The sequence below is a fragment of the Nycticebus coucang genome, chromosome 10, assembly GCF_027406575.1.
Source record: "Nycticebus coucang isolate mNycCou1 chromosome 10, mNycCou1.pri, whole genome shotgun sequence".
In the NCBI taxonomy this organism is placed as follows: Eukaryota; Metazoa; Chordata; class Mammalia; order Primates; family Lorisidae; genus Nycticebus; species Nycticebus coucang.
Genome location: NC_069789.1, coordinates 70,054,821 through 70,080,633, shown reverse-complemented (window position 1 = coordinate 70,080,633; position 25,813 = coordinate 70,054,821). Strand labels below are relative to the sequence as shown.

Here is a 25,813-nt window from a genome sequence, read left to right as displayed (position 1 = left end):
AGTCCATGAATGAAATTTTTTAAAAATTTAAACATATGTACTTGTTTAAGATAAGTGTATTAAATATAGACTCTTCTTTAGACTTTTTGAAAGTCAAAGAGCAGAAGAAATCAGAATGAACATTCAGGCAGAGTAAAGACCTAAAGGTGATTATTGAACAGGAATATTTTAAATACGCATGCCGTAGTGTACATATTGATTTAACCTCAATAGAAAATAAACTTTCAAATAGAATTTATCTCCTTTATGCCAGAGCATCAGAGAAATGTCACATTTATTCAGACAATTATTTGTTACCAAGAAGTGTACGTGTTTTGACCAATGAAAAGTTATCAACAAATGAAAAAAAAATCTGAGAATAGTGTGATTTAAAGAATGCCAAATTGTAACCCAGGGAATAGGTATTTGCATACTAATTGTAATGTTCCTGCTGTCACATTACCTTCAGCTTTGAAGATCAGTCAGAAAGCGAGATTCAGCCTCATCTGTGACAGGCAGACAGTGGACGAAAAATGCCAGTGAAGTGAGTTGCTGTTTAAAGCTATTTTTATCTCAGAAGATGTACAAATGAAACACTTGAGTCTTCATTAGTCGTTTCATTTCCTTCATTTATTATAAATATGCTAATTGTTGTCTTTCTTCTCGATTTATCTTTTCTCCTTTCATTATTGATTGCTTCTTGTGTAAAATATATCAACAGTTTGTGTCTTAACTTGTGTGATCAGTTCTTTGTGTGCTAATGAAAGGTTATAAACTGGAAAAAGACCACTGAGCTCTCTTTATGTGAAGTATTCCAAAGTTGGGAGTGAGTTTGAGACATAAGATCTATATGATCCTTGAAAAAATTATCATCCCAACATTTATTGAGAAATTTTCATACGGATATTAAATGCTGGGTAAGGAAGCAGCTGTCACTTCCTGGAGCACATGGAATCCTTGCTTGAATTTTCCATTCTCCAGCACACTGCTAATTGAGTGTGAACAGCTAAGTTGTTGGATTCCACATTTTTTAATGCAATACAACTGGTTCTAGCTGGCTCAATTAGCAAGATAACTGGTAGCTTTCACGCAGTTCCCATCTGGCCTGGCTCTTCTCCGGACATATAATATGGGTACCGCTGGCCTTGATGGCACCCAATTAATGAAGAAAACAGAAAGGAGATCAGCCAAAACCCCATGAAATGCTAACTGCGATGTTGGCTCCAAATTCACAGTGAATTTTCATGGCGAATCATATACACGCAGAAAGTTACTCTGATTATGCAGCACAATTTTACAGGAAATAAACATGAACACAAATGAGAAGAGCCAGTTAAATCCTTTCTGAAAGTTTTAACTAGGAGCCAAACTGAAGAAGAAAAAAGAAATAAAGGAGTAGCACACTGTCCCTTTATTACAGGTAACACATGACAAGTAAAAGACAACCCAGGTGGTATAGTTTTTAAGCAGTCATGCTTTTTCCCTAATATTTATTCAATAGATTACTTCCTTAATATCTGTATACTTGCATTTTCTAAATGAAAAACAACTATATTTCTAACTCACATCTAACATAAGAAATGCCCTATTATTAGTTGCAGAAAAATCACTTTACAAAGAGTTATTATATATGTTCCAAAATACAAATAAAGTACATGCATATATGTATTAACTCATCCATTTTAAGAAGTGTAAAAAGAATTGGGGTTACCAAAAGATACACCTGTGTTTCAATTCTAACTCTGCTCATTACATTCTATGGGATATTGCACTAGTTATTAGCATCTCTGAGCCTGTTTACTGCTTGATAATCTGTTAATAAAACAGAATGTTATTTTTAGTTGTAAATGAAGTAAACTGGGTGACATGTTCAGTATAATGTGGTATATAAAGTACACAATTCAGTACACTGTTGTACATTTTAGTGCTGTTACAAATACTTTCAGTTTTTCAATTGTTACAAATGCCTTTCAGTTTACTTATAAATACCGATAATTCACTCTTCCACAGAATTACAAATATAAAAGAAACTCATTTGTATCTTTTTACACATTTGAATGGCAACAAATAAGCATTATTCCTTACAATAGTTGCATTTCACTTAATTTCTGAAAAGTTAATGCTGCTCTACCTCCAACTCTTGAAGCAAACCAAACAGTTAAAATGGAACCTTCGGGGTAAGAAGTAGGTTAGAAAATAGTAGGCTGAGGGCATTGCAGGTATTATCACACACCAGCAGGGTGTCTCTTCAGAGAGTCGAAGGGCAACCTTTTTCTCTTCACAGCAATGTCAGCATTTTGTGAACCTTAATTAATACTAAAATATCCTAGTAGGTCTAATTCTATTATCCATAATAGTCCATATCTATATCTAAAAATGTCTGCAAATTTTTTCTATCTCTTTATAATTCAAAACATTAGAAATTTTTCTTTTGTCCTTGTTTCTACACAACCTCCCAAACTTTTCTTTCTTCTTTCTGTTACTGTTTTCCTACGCTGATGAGGATAAAAAGAAAAGCTACCACTTATTCGAACACTTCCATTCTATAAATACTCCTCTTCGACTGAAGAGCTCTTCATGGAATAGTCCTTTTGCTTTTGGCTAAATCAAAACCCATCTCTCCCTAGAGAACACGACCGGTCCTGATGCCTTCCAGGACGGATGCGGGCCATCCTCTCCAACCTCACATATGGGATCTGCAGTGTTTTCACAGCCTTTCTCCTCTTCCCTTGCCTAGAACACCTTAAGTCTTGGAAGCTAATACAATGTAGCTATCCTTTTCTATACTCTGGAGCATATGTTTCACAGGTATTAAGAAACTTTTAACTTGAATACCCTACTAACCATAAAATTTCAGTCTACAATTAGAAATATTTTTTAAACACAGGCATTTTACACTTCTATATGTTAATTTTAGAATTCCTAGAACATAAGCTTATTCAAGTAACAGGTTGTACCACACAAAAACTCTCCAGTGTAAAATTAAACCAAAATTAAACCTCAGATCGGCCACATCTTCCATTCATGAAAGTGAGAAACTAAACAATCCAAATCTTTGGAAATGTTCATTTGAAACACCACATTTCAAAATGGTTTCACTTTTAATCTGTATCCCTAAGATTTAATAAATTAAGGGAGAAAGGAAAGTGAGTTGCCCACAACTGGGAAAGGAAATGTAAGAAAGAAAACATATGTAACGTAAGATAGCAACATGAATTCCCAGTCCCATGATCCTCCATCCTCGTGTCCTCGAGGAGAACAACCATTATCACTAAGCATTATCATCTGAAGATACGGCGATGACAACCACAACCACCCAAGGAAGCACAATCAATCCAAAAACAAAATTTGAAAACTAAAGCAAACTACAGGAAGTCATAGAATATAAAACTATAGAGGTCACTTGACACTGATGTATTGAAGATTAGTCACTTTGATGCACAAATGGAAATTTTGTAAGAATACCTAGATACAACATTCTTTCTATTTATTACTGATCACTTAAATATAGCAACCTTCAACTGGACCATCTCTTTCCATAAGGAGGTCATTTGCACATCACAGTAACAGAATCTAACTTTTTATTTTCTGGGCAACAGACGCTTCCTATGGATAGGAGCTTTCTTTGTTAATTAAGAGGAATAATGCATGATATATTTGCATCTCAGAAAGGTTATATTTTACGTTTGATTTGTTATTTCTACATCACATCCGCAGAAGTATACCTTCTTCAGGAGACTTAACTCTATCCATTTTTTGACTGCTTTGGAAAAGATATTACTCTGTCTTGACAGATTCCTGGATTTAAATAAATCAGCTTAGCACCAGAAGTATATCAGTCTAAGGAGAAATAAAGGCTGCCTCAGAGTAGGGTAAAGACTTCACGAAATACTATGGACTAATGGTTTCAACATCATTACATGTTAGAAATCCTTCAAACTTTTAAAAACTTTTAAGTTGCAAAATTTTAAAATAGATTGTGGACATTTATAAAAAAGCATATTCACCACCACTGCTCTCATGATAACTTTTCAGGAATAGACTAGGGTAATGCTACATACATTGACAATTAATATATTCATAGATGAAAAGAAATTCACTGTTGTACCACAAAACTAATCTGTCTTGTTCTTATATTAGAATTTAAGAATTTGCAAGTATTAACACTGTCAGCCAGATTAATAAATAATTTGCCAATGTCAAACAACATCCTACTTCGTGTTGCCATAGCGATCATCGGTGGAATAGCATCTCACATTTTTTTGACCTTTTACTGTCTAACTAATGATACAAAGCTCACTTGAATGATGTAATTCACAACTCAACTATTACTATTGGTTACGAAAGAAAAAGATCACAATGCTATTGTCAAGGGTAGATGTTGTTTCTACAGGTCACCAGCCACAGACGCAATGGCCTGGTCTGAGAATATGGATACACTTTTAGCCAATGAAGGTAAGATCCAACTAATAATAGGTTCAAAATATAATAAAATGTGAATTATTAAATTCTGAAGGTCACTGACATAAAATATGAGTTTGATCAATGTTTGAATTATGAGATCCTAATAATCATAAACTTATAAAGGCCCAAAGTCTAAATGGAATTAGGTTGGGCCTAAAATACAATAAGTTTGTAGAAAATCCATGCATTAAAACAAAAGAAAAATTCCAAAAAGCCATTTCCTTGGTGAATTATAATTTGGTGTTTTTCATGACTGGATATGGTATAAATTGAAAGAAAACACAAACTGTTGAAAAAGTTAAGAATTTAAATAAATCACTTATTATATACGTCTTGTGGGCTAAAATAAAACATATTTTAAATTAATTATTTCAATTGAGTTATTTTCATCCTTAGTTCATATAAAGTGTACTTAAATGCATATGTGTGTATATTAATATGTAAATGTGTGACTATTTATATTTAATAGAATGGCTCGATAATGTAATTTTGGCCAATAACAAATAAAATATTCTAATCTGTGATACCAAAGAGTTATATATAACATAGCAATTTACAAAGGTATCTAGAACTGTGCTATGAATAATCTGCTTTTAGTAGTTTTATCTCATCCAAGGGTGGCAAAGTAGCACAGTATGGAAAAGTTTATAGAAAATGTTTACAATGTAGCATTATTTGTACGAATCAAACAGCATTTCCATTTTAAATTCTTCAAGTAAAATAACTTACTATTAGAATAATTAAAAACAGTGAAGCAGAATAAATTCTTCAAAACTACTTGTGTATAACACTTAATTGTATTAAACGAATATACTCTAAACTTATTATTCTTAAATGACTGATTTCTAAAGCATAAACAAAATAATACCCATAACTCCCAGAATTCAATTAAGCATATATATTAAAGGAATCAAGAGTATGGAATTGCATTTTTTAAGCATTGAATGGTGTGTTTCTTTTTTCTTGAAGTGTATCATCTGTAGAGCAGATCAGGTTTGCTAAGAGACTCATGTGCTGTTTCTGTTGGTTATAAATTGGGAGGCTCGCAGGGGGCCTCAAACTACGGCCCACGGGCCACATGCGGTGGTGTGATTGTATTTGTTGCCATTTTGTTTTTTTACTTCAAAATAAGATATGTGCAGTATGCATAGGAATTTGTTCATAGTTTTTTTTAAACTATAGTTTAAAACTGGCCCCCTGTTTAAAAAGTTCAAGGCACAATAGTACCACAGAAGAAAGACAGGGAGAGTGCTAAGATAAAGGTAAATTCTATCCAGTGCATAACCCCCTGGAGTTTTATACTTCATTTTATATTTGAAATATATTCATGCATTTTATATAAAATATTTTATATTTCATAAAATAGAAAAGTCATCAATTGATCTGAACAGCTGTTTGGTTTTGCTTTTTATAATTCCAGAGAGACAGCAATAGCATGCAATCTTTTTAATGCTTTAAATGGCTGAACAGCTCGCCAAATTACCTAATTGTTTTTGTCGCTTTGAGAATATACTTTGCATGTACTGAACATGGGCAGCATTAGTGTAGTTTTCAACCCCAGCTGCTAATGTATTCCATTTAACACCCCCTGCAGGGTCTATCCAGTAGCCTTTCCATCCTGTGGAGAGTGCCCTCAGACTCTAATTTTAATTGCATGTAGCATATTATTCCAAAATCATCTGGCATCTTTTCAACATTCAAATTGTATGTGTTTAATAGAAGAGGAGGTCAATGAAAGACTGTATGCAAGACAGAGATATTCAGCCCCAGTTTTAGTCGTTTAAGTTGTTTTATTTTGTCCAGTTGTACCCTGAACCAAACCACAAGAGGAGAAAAGAAAATGCAAATTGGCACTTGAGAGTAGCCCTTCTCTAAAACTGGAGGGCAGGGGAAGGCAGTAATCTTGATCTGTAACTTCTCCTCTCTCAAGGATGCATCTAGATATTCCTTATGGGCAGAAGCTTCACGTGCCTTGACCCACATATAATCTATTCCTAGTCATGAAACTCCAATACTCTTTCAGCATTACCGAAGTATGCTTTATTCTCTATATAAAACAAATTTTACAATAGATTCTGTTTAGACCTCTCAAATTCATCACTGGACTGAATTCAGGAAAAATTTCAATTGAATATTACTGAGAAGATTTTTATAGTCTAAATTTATGTCATGGAAGCTTCTTGGATATGTTTTTAAATGTAAGAAATGTGGAGTTAATTGAATTTTTATGTAGTGCTCACTTATTAATGACATCAACACTCTACAATATGTCTACCAAGAATTTTAATTGGTACCTGATAACCTTCTGCAATGCCTTGTTATTTTACCTTTATTTCCAATAACTTGAAAGAAAAATTGTGTAATCCACTTTTAGTCTATTGTTTTTAGATACTTTACTCCTGCTCCAGGAAGTCCTTTTCTATTTTCTCTCATTGAAGTCCACTTTTCCTTTCTACTTACACCAACCTATAAAGAATTGACTTATACCCCTTTTCATGGACATTTCGCTTGTATTTTCTTTTTTCTCTACTCAATTTTTCCTATCCCCTGATTCTTCAAAGTAGGGGATATTTTTGGAATCTGGAGGATTTAATTTCTCACTGTCAGGAAGGGAGGGACTGCTTTAAACAAATGCAAAGGGGGCCTTTGAGGCAGGTGGAGGAAAATGCCACCAATGCTTTGGAAGGCAAATTCCTCCCAGTAGCAAAAGCACTGATAGTTTCCTCCTGAGAGAGAAACACTATCTTACTTACAGATACTGCCATCAGAAGGGTGCCAACTATGAAACTAAATAATGTGACCTTAGCATACCAGTTTCATTTGGTCCACAGAAGGAATCTGATAATGATTGTTCTAGCCTAATATCTAACTGGAGGCACACTCTCAACTGTACTTAGCCCTCAAATATTTAGCAAGAATTGGTTTTTTGTTCGTTTGTTTGTTTTGAGACAGAGCCTCAATATGTTGCCCTCGGTAGAGTGCTATATCATCACAGCTCACAGCAACCTCCAACTCTTGGGCTTAAGGGATTCTCTTGCCTCAGCCTCCAGGAATTGCTTTTCAAATGACCTCTGGGAATATCAAAGAAAAATATTTCAGAACACATTTTGATGAAGAAAAGTAGAGGAAGAGTCTAAACAGGTTGTCACAAACTCAAATATCCATAGGAGAAATAACAGTGTAAATTTGATTGAAAGTGAGGTAAGAGGAAGAGGTAAGAGTTTGGGAAGCATAGATGGCAAGCTCTTCCTGTGGTTATTAAATTTGAAAGACTACACATTATAGTCAAGCCAAAGTAAATGAGCGTGCAAATAAGTGGGTCCTTTTGCAGACCCTGTCTAAAGTTTCTAAAGAAATCCATGCTCAGGAGAACATGTGGGAGCAAAAGGAAAATGAGGGGCATCAGTATTCTGCTTAAAGCAACATTAGGGAAAATCCCACTTAATTACCTATGGAATTAAATTTCTGGGCAACACCTAAAAGGGAGAAGTAGTCACACCAGATAGCTTTTCAGTTGCTTTCTTGGCTTAGAGATTAGAGTTGGCCCATACATTCACCCAAAACTCTTATAATAAACACTAGTACTTCTTCTGTTACTTTAAGCCCAAACCAATACCTTTAAAATCAAATTTTGTTTCCTCAACAACTCATAGCAACAAAGATATTTTTACTCTGAAGTTAGGGTAACATGATTAACTTGACCTGAACTCAGTGCAATAGGTCTAAAGAGCGAAGTCTGTGAAGTTTCTTATGAATTAACTACCATCAAGTCTTCTCCTGAACATAACTCCAAGATTTCTGAGATTTCAGGAAGAACAAAGGACAGGGTCTTTAGTTAATGGAGCTAATTGTAGTAATGTAGAGATAAGTATTTTAAATTTACGATTACTGAATCCAAAATAAGGTTTATTAAAATTAGAAACTGAAACATACAAATGTTATCTTTAGGAGATGATAAATACTGTATTTGTCACTGAATACTCAATAAATACTCATACTGTATAATGTATTCATTTTGGAAGCAGTATTGCTCTGCATGATACAATACTAAAGTTGTTCTTACATATTTTGCAGCGGGTTTAGATGCTTTTCGAAAATTTCTACAATCTGAGTTTAGTGAAGAAAATGTCGAGTTCTGGCTTGCCTGTGAGGACTTCAAGAAAACAGAAAATGCAGAAAAGATTGCTTCTAAAGCCAAGATGATTTACACAGAATTCATTGAAGCAGATGCACCTAAAGAGGTGAGTGAACTACTTCAGAGTGGTGAATATTCATCGCCAACAGCTCCACTCCCAGTTAGAAGACAAGACGTTCATCTCAAGGAAATGAAATCATCATTATCTGTTCAAATAGAAAAGTCAGTAGGTTCAAATAGATCCTGAAAATGGTCCTGTCTTTCACTGATTCAGAAAACTATTTTTTATAAAATATTTTTCCAAGACACGATTGTAATAGGGTCTTTACCTAACAGTCCAATCAGTGTAAACTGGTTTCTTGTACCCTCAACGAATCCCCAACAATAAATTTAAATATATGTATATATATATATATATATTTTTTTTTTTAACACCTACTCTGGGATAGGTAAGACTAATATTTTTGTCTCCATGACATAAATTCAGGATCTTGAAAAATAGTGTCTAACATCTCATGTCATCCTGACAAAAATTTTCCTTAGAAAATGCTGCTGGATTTCCAGTGCAGTTTCTTTTTTTTTTTCCTTTCTAAACCGTGAAGGTTAATGGGGGATAGAATTCCTGATTATTAAAAACAATAATACGTGTGGAGGAAAAAACCCTGCTAACCGCTAGTATAAACTTTTCATTTTTAATTTTAGAGTCCTACCTTATGGCATATAATAATGTCATACTTTCCAAAAGGGGGTTATCTTTCCTTTATTTCTTTGATGGTGAAAATGAGCCAAAGACATGAAAGATTGTACTTCTGCTTTAAAATCAGGGAACTAGACAGGGCCTAAGGGGAAAAGCTACAATGACTCTGATAATAGCCCCCCAAAGTGTTTCACTTATGGAACATTTCATCTGTACTTGGTTTAATTTCCAGGACTAAAACCATGATCATTTTCACATACTCTTAATTTTCACTGTAAAGTTTAAGCAAAGTACATTTTAAAACTGCTTTGGATTCCTTGCTGACTATATCACATACTCAATGAGTTTTAATGAATAAGTAGCAAGGAAACAGGAAGCTCCATTAAACTGCTAGTCCCAAAAATGAACTACTAGCACCGGTCATTTTTCCTGCAGAGGTGAGACACCACAACCCTTGTAAGTGACAGTTCCCATATGTTCTTATCCAAAACATGGATTCATGGAATGAGAAGGATAGTTGTACTAACAGGGACAAAGGATAGACTAGATAAAATGCAAACACCTTCAGAAAAGCGAGAATGTAAGTTACCATATGCATAGTTGAGGTTTAGATGGTCATTAATTACTGCAGCATATATTAGTCTAGTATTAACAGTTACATAAGCCATGGAAGCATGGCCTGGGATTCATAGTAGGGGAAAAAAGAATTTTAACTCTGGAGATATTTCCACATTTATTTCCCAGTTACCATATAAAAATCAATAAGTGATTCTGGAAAATTGAAAATGTAGTATATAATTTTATCAAGTTGATTAATATGCCATTCCCTAAAATACTTTCAAATTAACTCTAAAAATATTCTATTGATAATATTGGTTTATTATACTTTAAAACTGCCAAATTTTTGGTTTAAAAGCCAATTTTTTTCCCCTTCTTTAGGTATCCAACTAATTAATAGTGGTTGCTTTAGGATAACATTCTCATTGTTTATGAAAATTCTTCTAATAAGGGATGTAATGTTTTGATGATAGCTAAATTCAAAGTTATACAATAAATTGTAATAAAATTTATAATAAATTATAAATTTTTATTATAATTTATAAATTTTTATTATTATAAAAATTAATTTATAGTTTGTAAATAATTATTAATTTATATTATAAATTGTTATAAACTTTTAATAAATTAGAAGTTTTGACAAAATAGTCTTACTTAATTTTCTAAACTTTCCTTCTAAAATAAATGTATATAGTAAAAATTTGACTACATAATATAGTTACTAGTTTAGGATACCAATATTGACCACTGTTTATAATTTGTCCATCTAATTAATTTTGACTCTAGATAATAAAATTAAATATATGGTTGATTTGCAAGTAATAAATCATACTATCCTTTACAGCATCTAAAAATCAGAAATGACAAAATTAATTAAAAACAAGAAGTACAAATATCATACTCTGTATATATATTTGAAATAATCATTTTCTTTCCTATAAAATCATTAATTGTTTCCAGTTTAAATTATTAAAGGGCATTTGCCTATTGTATTTTCTACCACTTAAGGTCTTTAAGGTATTTCTCTAAAGTTCATCAGTTAAATATAATACTGCTGTTGGCATGTTTATTAATTAAACCAATTGTTTGTCTATCCCCACAGGAAAGTCACCAAGTGGAAGGAGGGATTGGCATGTAATATAATAAAACCAGTCAAATACAAGATAGGTGATATGTTAATAAAACCACTTTCAAATTTCTTTATCAGCACAATGGAAAAGAATGATTCAGTCTACTTGGAAAATTAAGGGTTTGATTTTGCATGTGAAAAAACTAGGCTGTGAAAAACAAGTCATATTTTATGAAGAGAGCAAATGAAGAGAGAATATTTCAGGGTGAGAGCACATGGATATACCACTGATGTATAAAGTTGCCTAGCACTTTCCAGAAATGCAAGCATTTTGATATTGCTAATGTGAGCAGAGGAGAGGGGGATGAGGTTGAATAGGTAGGCAGCAATGGAGATAAAGAAATTATGGGAAGTATTCTAGATTTATCTAGAATAGATAGGCAGACTTGACAAGACGAGGTGATGTATTTGATATGTAGGTTGAAAAATATAATGATTTTCATAAGTAAAAAACTAATACAAGAATGAGATTCTTATGAGAATATTCTCTGCTTTTGTATATTCCTTTATAGCTATATAACTGACTCTTATAAAGAGTCTAAATTATAACAAGTTTCCAATATAGGAAAATCCTAAAATAAAAAACAATGACAAGGTCATATTATCCGGATGTCTATTAAATCTCACTTACTTTCTTTTCAATTTCTTGTATCTTTCTCATGTATAAAATTTTTAGCATTATTTAATTATTTTTAATTGATGCAATTAGACAATTTATAATTAGACTATATTAAACTTCCAAAAAGATCACTGTCTATAAATGGACAATACTAATAGTTGTCGATGTCCTATCCTAATAGGCAAAGACACAAAAATTGAACTTTCAGTTCTCTATGAGAAATGATGGTAATTTCAGCCATACTGTATGTCCTCTCCTTTATAGTATTATTACCTTATATCTGGTTCCTAAATTAGTAAATAGTATGATATAGCAGAAAATCTAAAGTTTGGAGATTCCTAGACATGGATTCAAATCCTGGCCCCTAACTTGTATAATCTTATTTTAACATATTTCATCTCTCTGTGCCTCAGTTTCTTTATCTAAAAAAGCAAATAGCACATCTACCTAGGACAGATGAGAATGATAAATGAGATTTTATGTCTAGGGTTTCTTAAAAACGACAGAACAGTTTTCAAGAAATTTTCATTCCTTTTTTTAAATGAGTTACTATAAATGCTAATGAATCTGCCTAAAAACAACCATTAGCCAACTTTTAAGCAGATTTGACACCAATCAACTTTAAAATACTTAATAAAAGTATAAATGTGAGCACGTATAAAAATGTACTAACAAATTACCAGGTTCAGATAAAAAGGACTACTACTCTTTAGAGTTGTACCTAGATGGGTTCAGGAGAAAATACTGCAGAAAAAAAAATAATAACATGATCCAGGTATTTTGAGCAAGTGATTTGAAAATGAGAAAATTACTAGACAAAGCTATATATTCTTTAATTTGAACCATTCATAATATTTGATAAGTTTAAATAAAAGAAGATTTCTTAGCTTTGAGAAAATGTTTACCTTAGAAAATTGTTAAATAATATTTATTCAGCTAGGAGTTTGGCATATTTTATCAAAAATATTTTTAATATAATTATATCATCATTCTCTTAATATTACAAAGAGAGTTGGTCATAAGAGGATGCAAAACATATCATAAAAGAGAAATTTTTTATGTTGATTTTCATCTTTGAAATAGGAAAACAGTTTCAAATCATACCACAAAGTAATGTTTAAAAATTACACAAATTCAATTTACATTATCACCAATTGGAACAAATATACTGGTTGTTTCCCAAGCCAAAAAGCAATTCAAAATGTTTAATTCTTAAATTTATTTCTTAAATTTGAGGATACCATAACTCATAAAACAAAGATGAAATCATAATCTGAAAGGAGAATATATTTTAATAAGTCTGTGCAGGACACTTGTTAATATTTGTTTTTGGTTTCTTTTATTTTTAATGTAATACAATGTTATTAATGGATTCATACTTAATTTCACATCAGTAAATGGTTTTTTGTGCCTACTGTTTACTTCCTTATAAGATAAAATTCCTGTATAGAAAGGAAGCTTACTGTAGACAGGAAGACAGACAATAAGCTCATAAGTATAACACAATATGGTGATGTAGTAATACGAGGCTGTCTCAATAAGAAAATGTTAAGAAATAAAATACAGGGCAGCGCCTGTGGCTCAAGGAGTAGGGCGCCAGTCCCATATGCCGGAGGTGGTGGGTTCAAACCCAGCCCCAGCCAAAAACCACAAAAAAAAAAAAAAAAAAAAAGAAAGAAAGAAAATATAAAGAAACCATGATGTGATTCAAAAGAACTTTTCATTCCAATTAGGTTAAATATAAAATTTATATAAAATGGAAATCAACAAACGATTAAATGAAAAAAAAAAAAAAGGATGAAATTGTATTATACCTGGAAGGATATAGTGATTGAACATTAGTAGTGAGAAAGCATATTGAAATAAGGTCTTTATTTTAAATAAGGTGTGTTTTAAACTGAGTCTTGAGGGAAGAAATAGATATATGAATTGTTGGTAGAAAAAAACTCCATAAAAATAGGCATCTAGAGTCATTTTCTGCTATTACTGTACGGCCAATTTGTATTCTCCATTTTATATTCACAATTTTTTTTTTTTACATCTCTAAATGGCACTTTCTCAGTGTTGGTATTATTTTGAGTCACTACTGCTGGCCAATAGTGCCCCCAACTAAAGAATCATCTTTGGATAGAATAAGTTTGCTTATTTATTCATTTTCTAAGTTTTGGATTATTAATCATTACTTTAATATATACTATCTACTAAGCATTATGTTCTCACAGATAAGAAAAAAAAGGGTCATGACTCCTGAATAGCTAAAGCTGGCTATCTTGTTGGGAAAACTCCAGTTACAAAAATAACTATAATAAACTTTGACGAGTGTCATGATAAGAAAATAAAAGGTGAGGAGGTAGCAAGCAACAGAAAAATCCAGGTGAGGAGGATCTGGGTATGTATCTCACAAGAAGTAATTAATAAGCTTTGACCAGAAATTTGAGCACAGAGAGAGGAAGAGGGAAGGATGCGAGAGGAAACGGATGAAGAGCCCAGCCAAGGACCGGCCAGGGCCTAGAAAACCAGCCCAGCATGGAAGGCAACCTGGTACCGTGTGCCTTAGAGCATAAATTGATGCAACTACGCTTTCTTGAACCCAGAACTTTCATTCTAGAACTTTGATTTCCACATTTTTATTTATTCCATCTTAAAGAGATCTCTTTTCTTAAAAAATGAAAGAGAGAGAACATAGAAAGAGGGAGGGAGGGAAAGAGAGAAGAAAAAGCCAGTTAAAGGAACTGTAATACCTACACAGAGCTTTTCCTGCCCTATCTCATTTGACCATCAAGCTTACCATCTTAGGGAGGTATGGCAATCACCCCCATTTTCCAGATGAAAAATGAACTGAGCTTCATGGATAAAATGATGAGCCCTGTAGTCACCAAAATCTATAGGGAGGGAGGTCTTTGGCCTATGTATTGAGGTTTCAGATTTCTTTCTCAAGACCTACTACTTATTTTAAGTGTTTATGGTATAGCCTGGGAAACTTGATGTTTATGCTAATGGCAGAAGCATAAAATTATCTAGTCAGATACCATCTATCTTTCTATCAAAAGCTTTATTTTTCCTCTTATATTCTTTCTAATTTGGGTAACTTCTTAAACAATGAAGCCCAGATTCAAATATGGCATTAGGAAGATAAAGGTGTCAGGAGTATTTCTTCTAATAACATGCAATATCATTCTGTCCTTCAAAAAATAATTTCTGCATTTCAACTCAAAGGCAAAAAGCTTAGGTATTCCTTTAACTTTCTTATGACCCTTTATTTTTGGACTAGCTTGTTACAATTGGTGAAGGAAACCAGTCAGATTTCCATTCAGCATCTCCAGCTACAGTGTCCGTACATCTATTATTAGGAAACTGCACATGTTACGATTTTATGTGTGTAATCTTTTTAATCAGCACAGAAATTGGAGAGGCGTCTTGTTTCTATTTAATTCTGCCTTTGCTTTGACTACTTGTCTAATTAATCAAGTTGGTTTTAAATTCTACTTCTTTCATTTGTTTTGCCCAGTTTAAGCTACCTCCCAAATTGTGTCATCTGTATCCAGAGCTAATGACAACAAAAGAATATAGTCTCGTTCAGGGATGGATTCCTACTAATTGTAACAAACACCTTTTCTCAACTTTAACAGCCACCTTTGCAGATGTATTTTAGGAAATTCATTCCCCTATAATGATGCCAAAAATGAAGTCATACTTTAAGTGTTGGTGGTGACTAAACAGAATTATGTAACCAAAAACATGATTATAGATGGCTTTAATTTGAATAGTAATTTTTAAGCTCTGTTGTGAATGAGGTCTAAAATGCTCCCTGCTCCATTTTTTTGTAAAGCTTTTTACTTATGCATGCACACACCCTTTGCATAATGAGAGTCTGTGGCTACACTATACATTCTAAATGAGGAAAGGCCATCTACTTTGAATGTGAGAGCACAGTTGAAAACTTTCCATTCAAATTATGTAAAAATGTATAAAGCACAGTTTAAGGTCACAAGAGAGCCAACAGGTACACTTTAAAATGTATTCTTCATGCTAAAATAAATTGTTGAAAACCAAAAGAATTTACAACTACTGACATAGGAAAAAAAAACGGAATTTGGCTTGTGTTACTTTCAGTTAACAAAATCAAATGAATATTATAATATCCTGGATCTTTATAATAAAACAGTTTTGAAACAACTACTAAAAACATCATTCAGAAAATTGTCATTTAGATGGTTGTCAATTTCAGTTGTGTCAAGGCCTTTAGAGCATTTAAAAGCCTCTAAACAGTTGTGATGACATCTCAGCTGTCATTTCATAAGAATCACAATCCTGTGTCTCATCTTCTGAAATAGGCAATACAGTGGTGTCAGATAGCGTATGTAATTTATGGCTTTTTGAAAAAAATAACCAAATAAAGCATAATGTTTCTCAAAGTCTTTCAAATTAGAGAATCGATACAGTCAAAATATATAACTCTGTTTATTTCATGAATTGTTATAACATTCAACCCATGCTCTAGACCTAATAGTTTAAGATGCTGAGCGAACTCAAAATTTCTCTGTAGCCCCTGGAGAACTCAGGAATGCCTCAGATCAGGCCATCAGACAGTCTTTGTTTCCAGAGGTTCACCTCCTGACAGGTTTCCACCTTCAGTAGACTTCAAGCTCAATATCTCATCTGTGTAATTGTTAAGATAGAAATTTATCCAAATATCTCCTTATAGAATATAACCAAAAATCACTACCCTTACAAAAAAGATACTTTGATCACTCAGTATCTCACATATTATTTAAATAAATAGGTCACCATAAAAAAAAAAAAAAGAATACAACCAATAACCAAAAATGACTCTGTGATGAGTGCACAGTTGGGGGTGCAGTTCATAGACATGACTCCAGGAGTGACTCTATTATTTATATGTGCTATTTATTAATCTATTAAAGTAATTTATATGTGCATATATACATATTACTATTTCTGTAATTTCAAGGGAGTCAAGAAGAATAGGTAAATCATTCTTGGTAGCCCATTTGCATGTCACCAGAATTGACTTCTAAGGAGTTTTTAACAAAATTTTTCACTCCCTCTGAATGGAAACATCTTCGACTGGGTTCTAGGACTGGATTTCCTTCTCCCTTATTGACCGCTCTTTAAGAATTTCCTTTGCTGTTCCCACTGATGCATAAGTGAGGGGAGACACTCCTCACTTGTTAGCTGCTTATTATACTCAATCTCCTCATGGTCTCTTCCAATGCTTTACAGGAGCATTTCGGACTTACTAATTCAAATCTGAGTCCTGAATATTTTTGCTCAAAACTTTCTTCTTCCAAAGTCCTATCTCAGTGACAGCACTGCTTTTCCATTTTTTCTAGCTAAATAATTTGTAGTCACCCTTGATTCTTCTATTTCTTTTATATGTTATACCCCATATCCCATCCATCAACACTTTCTGTCACACTTAACTTTAGAATATTTCTAAAATCTAGCCATTCTTAAATATTTTCCCCCTGGCCCCAGATCGTATTTAGTCACAAGTTCCATCTATTCAACTTTCTAAATCACTTTAATATCTTTGCACTTTCCTTTATTCCCTGTGACGTTATCCAACCCAAGACACAATCTCTTGTCCACCCGACCTTCTGGAATGGTTTCCTCATTTTTCTTCCCTTTATCCATATCTAGTTATTACACCATACAGGAACCAGTAACAGATTTGTTTTCCAATAGGTATTCATATTAGTCCTTTACTTAAAATTCTTACTTCCCTCAGAATAAATAAAAAATTCCTTAACAAGACCCATAGCATCCTATATGATCTGGCCCTTCATCCCTCCCCCAATTTGCCTTTCAAATTCGTCTCAAACTTACTGCACTTCTTTCAGTTTATCCTGTCATGTGCAAATCCCCTCTTTAATATTTTACATTCAAAATAAAACTTCAAAAATGATATTTATATATTTTATCTTTCATAGTTTTTTTTCAAGATTCATATTTTTCCTTTGGGTTTCATTACAAATTCTGTCTTCCTGATTGACTTGAACGTCATCATCTTTATATCTTCAATATTAGCATAGTTTCTAACTATATACTCAATAAATATTTCAAATAAATAATTCAAAGTTACTATAAATAAAATAGTTTTTTACATTTATGCTAGCCTTTTTCCCCAAAATGATATTAAGCAACTGATAGCCATGTAGATGTGTGATGTTTGGCATAAAGTAACCATAAAATGACATCTGTTGGGTGATGCTTGTGGCTCAAGGAGTAGGGCGCCGGCCCCCTGTACCAGGGTGGTGGGTTCAAGCCCGGCTCCTGCCAAAACTGCAAAAAAAAAAAAAAAAGACATCTGTAGTATAATCAATAAAAAAACAACATTTTTTACAGTCAAAATGATCACTTTCAAATATCCTTGTGATTATTGTGGAGTTGGTGCTATTGCTCAAAATATTTACCATAGGAAAAGCCAGAGTCACCAAGAAAAAAAGCCTGAAAAGAAAGTCTGTCTTGGGCATTTTTCCATGTTTATTGGCCATTAGTCTATTTTGGAAAAGTTTCTGCTCATGTCTTTTGCCCACTTTTTTAGGTTTTTTTTTTTTCTTGTTCGTGTTCATGAGTTCTTCAAAGATTCTTGTTATCAGCCCTTTATGAGATGTATGGAATGCAAATGTTTTCTCCTATTCTCTAGTTTGTCTCTTCACTCTGTTGACTATTTCCTTGGCTGTGCAGAAGCTTTTGAATTTAATCATGTCTCATTTGTTAATTTTGTTGTTGCTGTGAGTACATCTGTGGTCTTCTTTATAAATTCTTTGCCAAGGCACATGTCTACAAGTTTTTCCAACATTTTCTTTTAAAATGTTTATAGCTTCATACCTTAGGTTGAAGATTTTTATCCATCATGAAGTAATTGTTTTGAGTGGTGAGAGGTGTGTGTCCTCTGTCAATCTTCTACATGTGGCCATCCAATTTTCCCAGTACCATTTATTGAAAAGGAATTATTTTCCTCATTATATATTATTATCTGCTTTGTCCAAGATGAAACGCTGTATTTGGATGGTTTTATATCTGGGTTTTCTGTTCTTATCAATTGGTCTATGTCTCTTCTTGTGCCAGTACTATGCTGTATTGGTTTCTATCGCCTTATAGTACAGTTTAAGTCTGATAAATAGATGCCTCCTGATTTGCCCTTTTTGTTAAGGTTGGTTCAGCTACTTGGGCTCTTTTCTAATTCCATATAAAGCATGATTTTTTTTCCCTAGAGCTGCAAAAAATGACAGTAGTATTTTAATGGGGATTGAAGTGAATCTATAGACCACTTTGGGTAGTATGGACATTTTAACAATATTGATTCTGCTGATCCATGAGTATAATATACTTTTGTTTACATCCTCTGAAATTTCCTTTCTCAGAGACTTGTAGTTCTCCCCATAGTGTTTTTTTTTTTTTTTTTTCTTACCTTCATGGTTAAATATATTCCTAGATGCTTTCTTTCCTTTGTTACTATTGTGAAAGGGATCGAGTGTTTGATTTGATTCTTAGCTTGACAGTTGTTGGCGTACATGAATGCTACTGATTTGTATAAACTGATTTTCTAACCTGAGACTTGACTAAATTTATTTATCAACTCCAAGAGTCTCTTAACAGAATTATAATCTTTGGAGTTTTCTGGATATAAGATCATATTATCAACAAAATAAATGATAGTTTGACCTCTTCTGTTCCTATTTGGATACCCTTAATTTCCTTCTTTTGCCTGATTGCTCTAAGACTTCTCTTGAACAGAAGTGGTTAACAGTGGGCAACCTTGCCTAATTTTAGATTTAAATGGGAATGCTTTCAATTTTTTCCCATTCAGTATAAAATTCTCAGTGTCTCTAACCATCACTGAAATGTGAATCAAAACCACAGTAAGGTATCACCTAACACCAGTGAGAATACCTTTTATCAAAAAATCCCAAAACAACAAATGCTGGTGTGGATGTGGTAAAAAAAAAAAAAAAAAAAGACACTTATATGCTTTTGGTGGGACTACAAACTAGTACAACCTTTATGGAAAAACTAAAAGTAGACCTACCATGTAATCCAAGAATCCCCCTATTGGGTATATACCCAAAGGAATAAAAGTCATTTTATCAAAGAGACACATGCATGCAAACAGTTGTTGCATTACAGTTCACAATTGCAAAGATGTGGAACTAACCCAAGTACCCATCAATCCATGAGTGAGGTAAGAAAATGTGGTACCTGTATATCATGGAGTACTACTCAGCCATAAAAAGGTGAACTGATACGTTTTGCAACAACCTAGATGGAATTGGAGTCCATTCCTCTAAATGAAGTTTTACAAGAATGGAAAGAGAAATACCCTATGTACTCACTGTTAAATTGGTACCAATCAATCTATATCCATGTGCACATTTGGTAGTAAACTCAATGGAAAGCAAGCAGGAGGGAGAGTTAAAGAAGGAGGAAAAATTCACACCTAATAGGTTCAAGGCCTACTATCTGGGTGAGGGGCACACTTACAGCTTTGACTCACACTGGACAAAAGTAATTCATGCAACCAAATATTTGTATCCCTGTAATAATCTTGGGGGGGGGGGGTGGAAAATGGCTTGGGACAGAATTTGGAGAGTGCATATCTTTTGTGCTCATTTCTGAGGGACCTGTGAAGAATAAGGAAATCAGAAAAAGAAATAGGAAAAAGATAGGAAATAAAAGACAGGTTAATTCCACATCATGAACTATTGAACTACCTGTAGAGTGTGACAAATCCTCTTTCTCTAATAATCAGATTAAATACTGAACAGAAACATTTGTATCCAAATATGTTTAAGTAAGAAAAATGTTTAAATCAAAATTGGATATGTAGTATAATCACAAGGAAATTATAATGACATTCCTTTGAGCTCAAAGAAGGCTTCTCAGAGGATATTAAGGTAAATCATAAGGGAGGAGAAAGTCTATACCGGATAAAAACAAAAACAATTACCCTTGGGGGCAGGAGTGATTTTAGATGGTGAAACAATAAAGATAACTTCAGGTGAAAAATTCACTTTGGGAACAAAAATAAACCAGCTTTATGGATATCACTAAAGATAAGTAGAGGACGTTTTTAAAACAACATATTAAAATCAGAAGTATGAATCTCAAATGTCAGGGTAAGATGTTTAAATTTTGTTGTAGAAAATAATCTGTTTTCAGCTGAATATTCATGTGATAAAAATGATACTTTGGTGAAATCGATACAGTAATACTATTCACCGTATTTAGAAGGGAAAGAAAGATGTTTTAAGAAGAGGTTTCAGGTAAGTGGTAAATTTAATAGCTTATGGTAGAGGTTATTTATAAAAGCCTATGCCAGGGAAATCAGAGTGAGATTGAAAGACCATTGTAAAATTACAAAATGAAAGGAATAATTAAACATATATACATACACACACATACACTAGACACAAGATTAGAGAAAAATGGATGTCAAAGATGATCCCTATGTTTCTAGCTTGAACAACTTGGAGAAAAGTGACATTTATATAAACACGTGGGTGTGATGTTTTGTCACTGACATTAAGCTGAGTTGCCAAGACACATCTTCATAAGCCTGCTGATTATTTCCTGAGAATGGCATATCTGCTCATCACTTAGCTATCAGTAGCTGATGCTGTCAATTCTCTGGTAGGAAAAGAGGTAAATCAGAAAAATGAAGAGTATGTTAGAAGGACAAGCTTCATATATTTCAATAATAACAATATCCATATATATAGTTCTTTCTAAAATTTAAACATGATTCTGAACAAATATAAAATCATTTTCCACTTGATTTATATGACGTGTCTATTGAGTCCTTTAAGTGTGCAAGGCTTAGTGAAGGATGGATAAAATGTAAATATCATATAATCAACAAAATCCTTTGCAAGGCCAGAAACAAACAGACAAAAAAAATCCATCCAGAAATTGTGTGTGTTACATTTTATTTGAATTTAGGCTTAAGGACAAAAAGATTGGTGAACTACTTAGGTGAAAAAACATGACTTTCAGTTAGACTGGGACATTATGAGAAATGTTCACAACTGAGAAATACAAATAATTTGAGAAGAATTGTCTAGCTTGACGGAAACACAGGGCACAGGTGGAAGAGAGGAAATGTATAAGCTGACCCCACATAGTGCAAGTCTATGAGTGCCAAAATCTGGGCTTTGGATTGTTTTTCTTTTTAACTTAAATTATTAGAGGTGCATAATAGTTGAACCTCTTGAATAGGAAATGGAGAGCTATTACAGGCATTCAATTCTGATAATAATAATATTAAACCGATGGTGTGCAGCAGGCACACATTGGCTGTACTATCAGTAAAATCTCCCCTGATGAGTGCAGAAAGACATTAAGTTACCATCGGGGGGATTAAAGTTAAATCATAGAAGTTGCTGTTAAAAAATACGCAATATAGTTAAATGCAGAAACCAGCAATATATGTTTTTAGATCCACAATGCAAGGTATATTTATGAAACAGGCTATCGTAGGAATTTAACAACCACTACAAGACCTTCATAACAGCCACTATTCATCCATTCCCACTATGAGACGGACACTCTACTAGTTTCATTATATAAGTTACCATGCCACTTCCCTGCTCAAAACCCTCCTCTATCTTCCTATTGCTTTTAGCAGAAAGAAACAAGAACTCCTGACCACAGCACACAGCTCTATAAGACATCATCACAAGACCTCCTTGTTCATACCGTACACTCCCACCTTCCAAGTATTAAAAATCTTCTTCTTGCACCATGAACTTACATTAGTTGATTATTCTGCAAAAATGTTTATCCCTAGATTCCTAGGGAACTGGCTTCCTCTTTTCCTTCAACTTTAAATCTAAAATAATATTATTTATTGAGTTGCTAGTTGTCTTTGCCCATATATTGACAACATTTGGCACATAACAAATTCATAAATTTTTGTGAAATGATAAATGTAATGATTATCTCACTTTAATTATTATTTAATTTTTTAATTCTGAGTTAAATACTAGTAACAGCTGAAAGATAAAGAATTGGAAGCTCAGAAACATTAAGGTATCTCACCCTAGGTTACCAAAGTCATAAGTGTTAGAGCACAGACTGAAAAATGATCCCAAAGTCTTTCCACTGCCCTGCACCATCTTCCTATACTTTTAAAAGGCAATAAATCCCAGGTTTTGAGGCCTTTGAGGAAGCGTTGGCTGTTTTATCTAGAACTGATGAGGAACCTAAGAAGGTAATCACGGGAATAAACATGCAAACATACTCTGGAATTAATGAGTAGCTGAAATCTCTAAAGAAAGAAACTTTCAAGGCTGGGCACAGTGGTTCACATCTGTAATCCCAGCACTGTTGGAGGCCTAGGTGGGTGGTTGGCCTGAGCTCATGAGTTCAAGACCAGCCTAAGCTAGAGTAAGACTCCCCCTCTAAAAATAGCCTTGTGTTGTGGTGGGCACCTACAGTCCCAGCTACTTGGGAGGCTGATGCAAGAGAATTGCTTGAGCGCAGGAGAGCATTCCACTAGGAGCAACAAAGTGAGAGTCTGTTTCAAAAAAAAGAAAAGAAAAGAAACTTTCTATGAACAAATAATGGCCTTTTAATGATTCCTTTCACATTAATTTTTTCTTTATTTTCTTCTTAGAATAATATTAAAGTATTTGATATTTCTTATTTAGTCCTTAAGATATATTAAGATATGTGCTATTACTGTTCTCTTTTAAGCCATAGAGATTGAAGATAAAAGGAAATTATAGAAACTGCTTCATTCATACAAACAGCAAGTATGTAGGAGGAAGCATATGATTGCTGACCTGTCTCCCTATTTTTCAACCTCATTTTAATGCTGAATAAATTGTTGAGTATAGTCTAACTGACTCCAAAATTCTAACATTTTTTAATTTCCTATATTACCCTGTTTCCCTGAAAATAAGACATCCTCTGTAAATAAGACCTACTTACAGGAAAGATAAGACGTCCCCTGAAAATAAGACCTAGTGCATCTTTGGGAGCACACCTTAAAATAAGACACTGTCTTATTTTCGGGGAAACAGGGTATGTCAAAAGATGCTTTAATTCAATTCAATAAATACTTGATTGCCTATGATATCATAGGTATTCTACCAAGTGGTGGGATCCCAGTATGGCAGGTATTCTGGCCAAGTGCCGGAAAATAGAAGGATGACTAAGACAGACACAGCTCCTGCCTTTGGTGAACTTCTAATTTTAGGACACACATATCTTTTGTATTTTGTGAATATTTTAAATTTAAATTAGATATCTTGGTTATAAAATTTTCTGCTTCATAGAGTATATTCTGGAATATGTGTAAGAGTTGGGCAAATATCTCCACAAGAAGGTTTTGGAAATTTTACATGTTTGCAAGTAAGTGGTTTGTTCCAGCGCAGTAGATCTCAATTAGACCTTGCTAGGGACACCTGTGTGGGGTAGTAGTAAGGAAACAAGGAGATTTTATATGGAAACACAGTCTGTGTTAAAGATGGGGATTCGTTACTGGGGTATTATATTGTTCATTTTATCAAACAAAAAGAAATTCCAATGAGAAAGTGATGTTGTAAGGAACAAGGGAAAATATAAAAAATGGGAATAGGTTAGTGGCACATTCCAACCTAGCAAATTCTTGTTTACTAGGTTATGAAAACTACTATTTTATAGGTTCTGCCTATTTTAAGTATTTAAATACAGTTGTTTTATTCAAAACCTCACTTCTGTAAAAAGACAAATCTGAACCAAAGCACAATCTTTCATTTGGTGTATTCACCTGTTTCTTTTCAAATATTTCTTTTCAAATATTTTTAATAATGTAGTGATTGTCCGAGCTGCTATGCCTCTCAAATTAATTAAAAAGAAAAATGGTAGTAATTTTTCCTAGTAAAAACTAGGTTAAAAAGGAGAAGGTGTGAAAAGAAATTTAAAGTCATAGACTCACTTGTTTTGGACTACCTGTTTAGACGAACTGTTTCCTAGTCCATGCCCCCACCCCTGTCAAGCTAGAAAAAATTAAATCATTCATGTGTTCTGTATTCCAGAAAACAAGTGCATGATTCTTCTGCTATTTTGCATCAGATTGGCTTCATGTTTGGAAAAAGAATTCAAATAATATCTATATCTACCATTCTTATAAACCATGTCTTCTTTGATAACATGCGATCTTATTCTCCACAGATTAACATTGACTTCAGTACCAGGGACCTCATCTCAAAGAACATTGCTGAACCAACTCTCAAATGCTTTGATGAGGCTCAGAAATTAATCTACAGTCTGATGGCCAAGGATTCTTATCCTCGATTTCTAAAGTCAGAGATGTATAAAAAATTGGTAAATAGCCAACAGGTTACAAATCATAAAAAATGGCTCCCTTTTTTGTGAAGAAGGTAAATGATTAATTTATCATTTATCATTAATTAACTACTATACTTCAAAGCTAAAATATTTTAAATTGAAAACACAATTTTTAAGGTATAGAAAACATTTTTTACTCCAACAGAAGAATAATTTTTTTATATATCAAGACTGAATTTCTAAGTCATTTGTTTAGAATTTATTCACTTTATAAGGTACTTAAAATCTCCTGCTGGAGGAGTACAAAGGAAATTTATAAAGATATAATGCAGTGGGCGCCTGTAGTCCCAGCTACTTGGGAGGCTGAGGCAAGAGAATCGCTTAAGCCCAGGAGTTGGAAGTTGCTGTGAGCTGTGTGAGGCCATGGCACTCTACCGAGGGCCATAAAGTGAAACTCTGTCTCTAAAAAAAAAAAAAAAAAAAAAAAAGATATAATGCACTTTTAAACCATAAGTAGATATTCTTATAACATTATAAATTTAAGGAACTATATATCTTCAAGTTTCAGGATGAAAGACTGTAGCATTATATACATAATTTTAAATACAATTGTTTTATTCAAAACCTCACTTCTGTAAAAAGACAAATCCTGAACAAAAGCACAATCCTTCATTTGGTGTATTCAACTATTTCTTTTCGAATGTTTGTTTTCAAATATTTCTTTTCAAATATTTTTAATAATGTAGTAATTGTCTGAACTGCTATGCCTCTCAGATTAATTAAAAAGAAAAATTGCAGTAATGTATGCACATTTATATGTATTTCTGATGATACCATGGACCAAAACTTTTCAAAATAAATCACTTGCTTCAATTCAATGGCCTCACATAGACTTACGTATAAAAAGGGGCTTCAGGGTGGAGAATATTGATT

At 33.2% G+C, this 25,813-nt stretch overlaps 1 protein-coding gene across 1 annotated transcript; it reads left to right on the top strand.

Moving 5' to 3' along the window:
* The first annotated feature begins 512 nt into the window (after positions 1–512).
* Positions 513–24,967, top strand: RGS21 (regulator of G protein signaling 21). Its single transcript, XM_053607322.1, has 4 exons — positions 513–523; positions 4,358–4,434; positions 8,518–8,684; positions 24,764–24,967. Exons 1-4 carry the CDS (start codon positions 513–515, stop codon positions 24,965–24,967), a joined length of 459 nt encoding a protein of 152 aa, XP_053463297.1.
* Positions 24,968–25,813: the final 846 nt, after the last annotated feature.

Coding starts and splice junctions, on each gene's coding strand:
- RGS21 (XM_053607322.1), top strand. Junction 4,435..8,517: donor TACACTTTTAGCCAATGAAG/GTAAGATCCAAC, acceptor CATATTTTGCAG/CGGGTTTAGATGCTTTTCGA. Junction 8,685..24,763: donor AAGCAGATGCACCTAAAGAG/GTGAGTGAACTA, acceptor TATTCTCCACAG/ATTAACATTGACTTCAGTAC.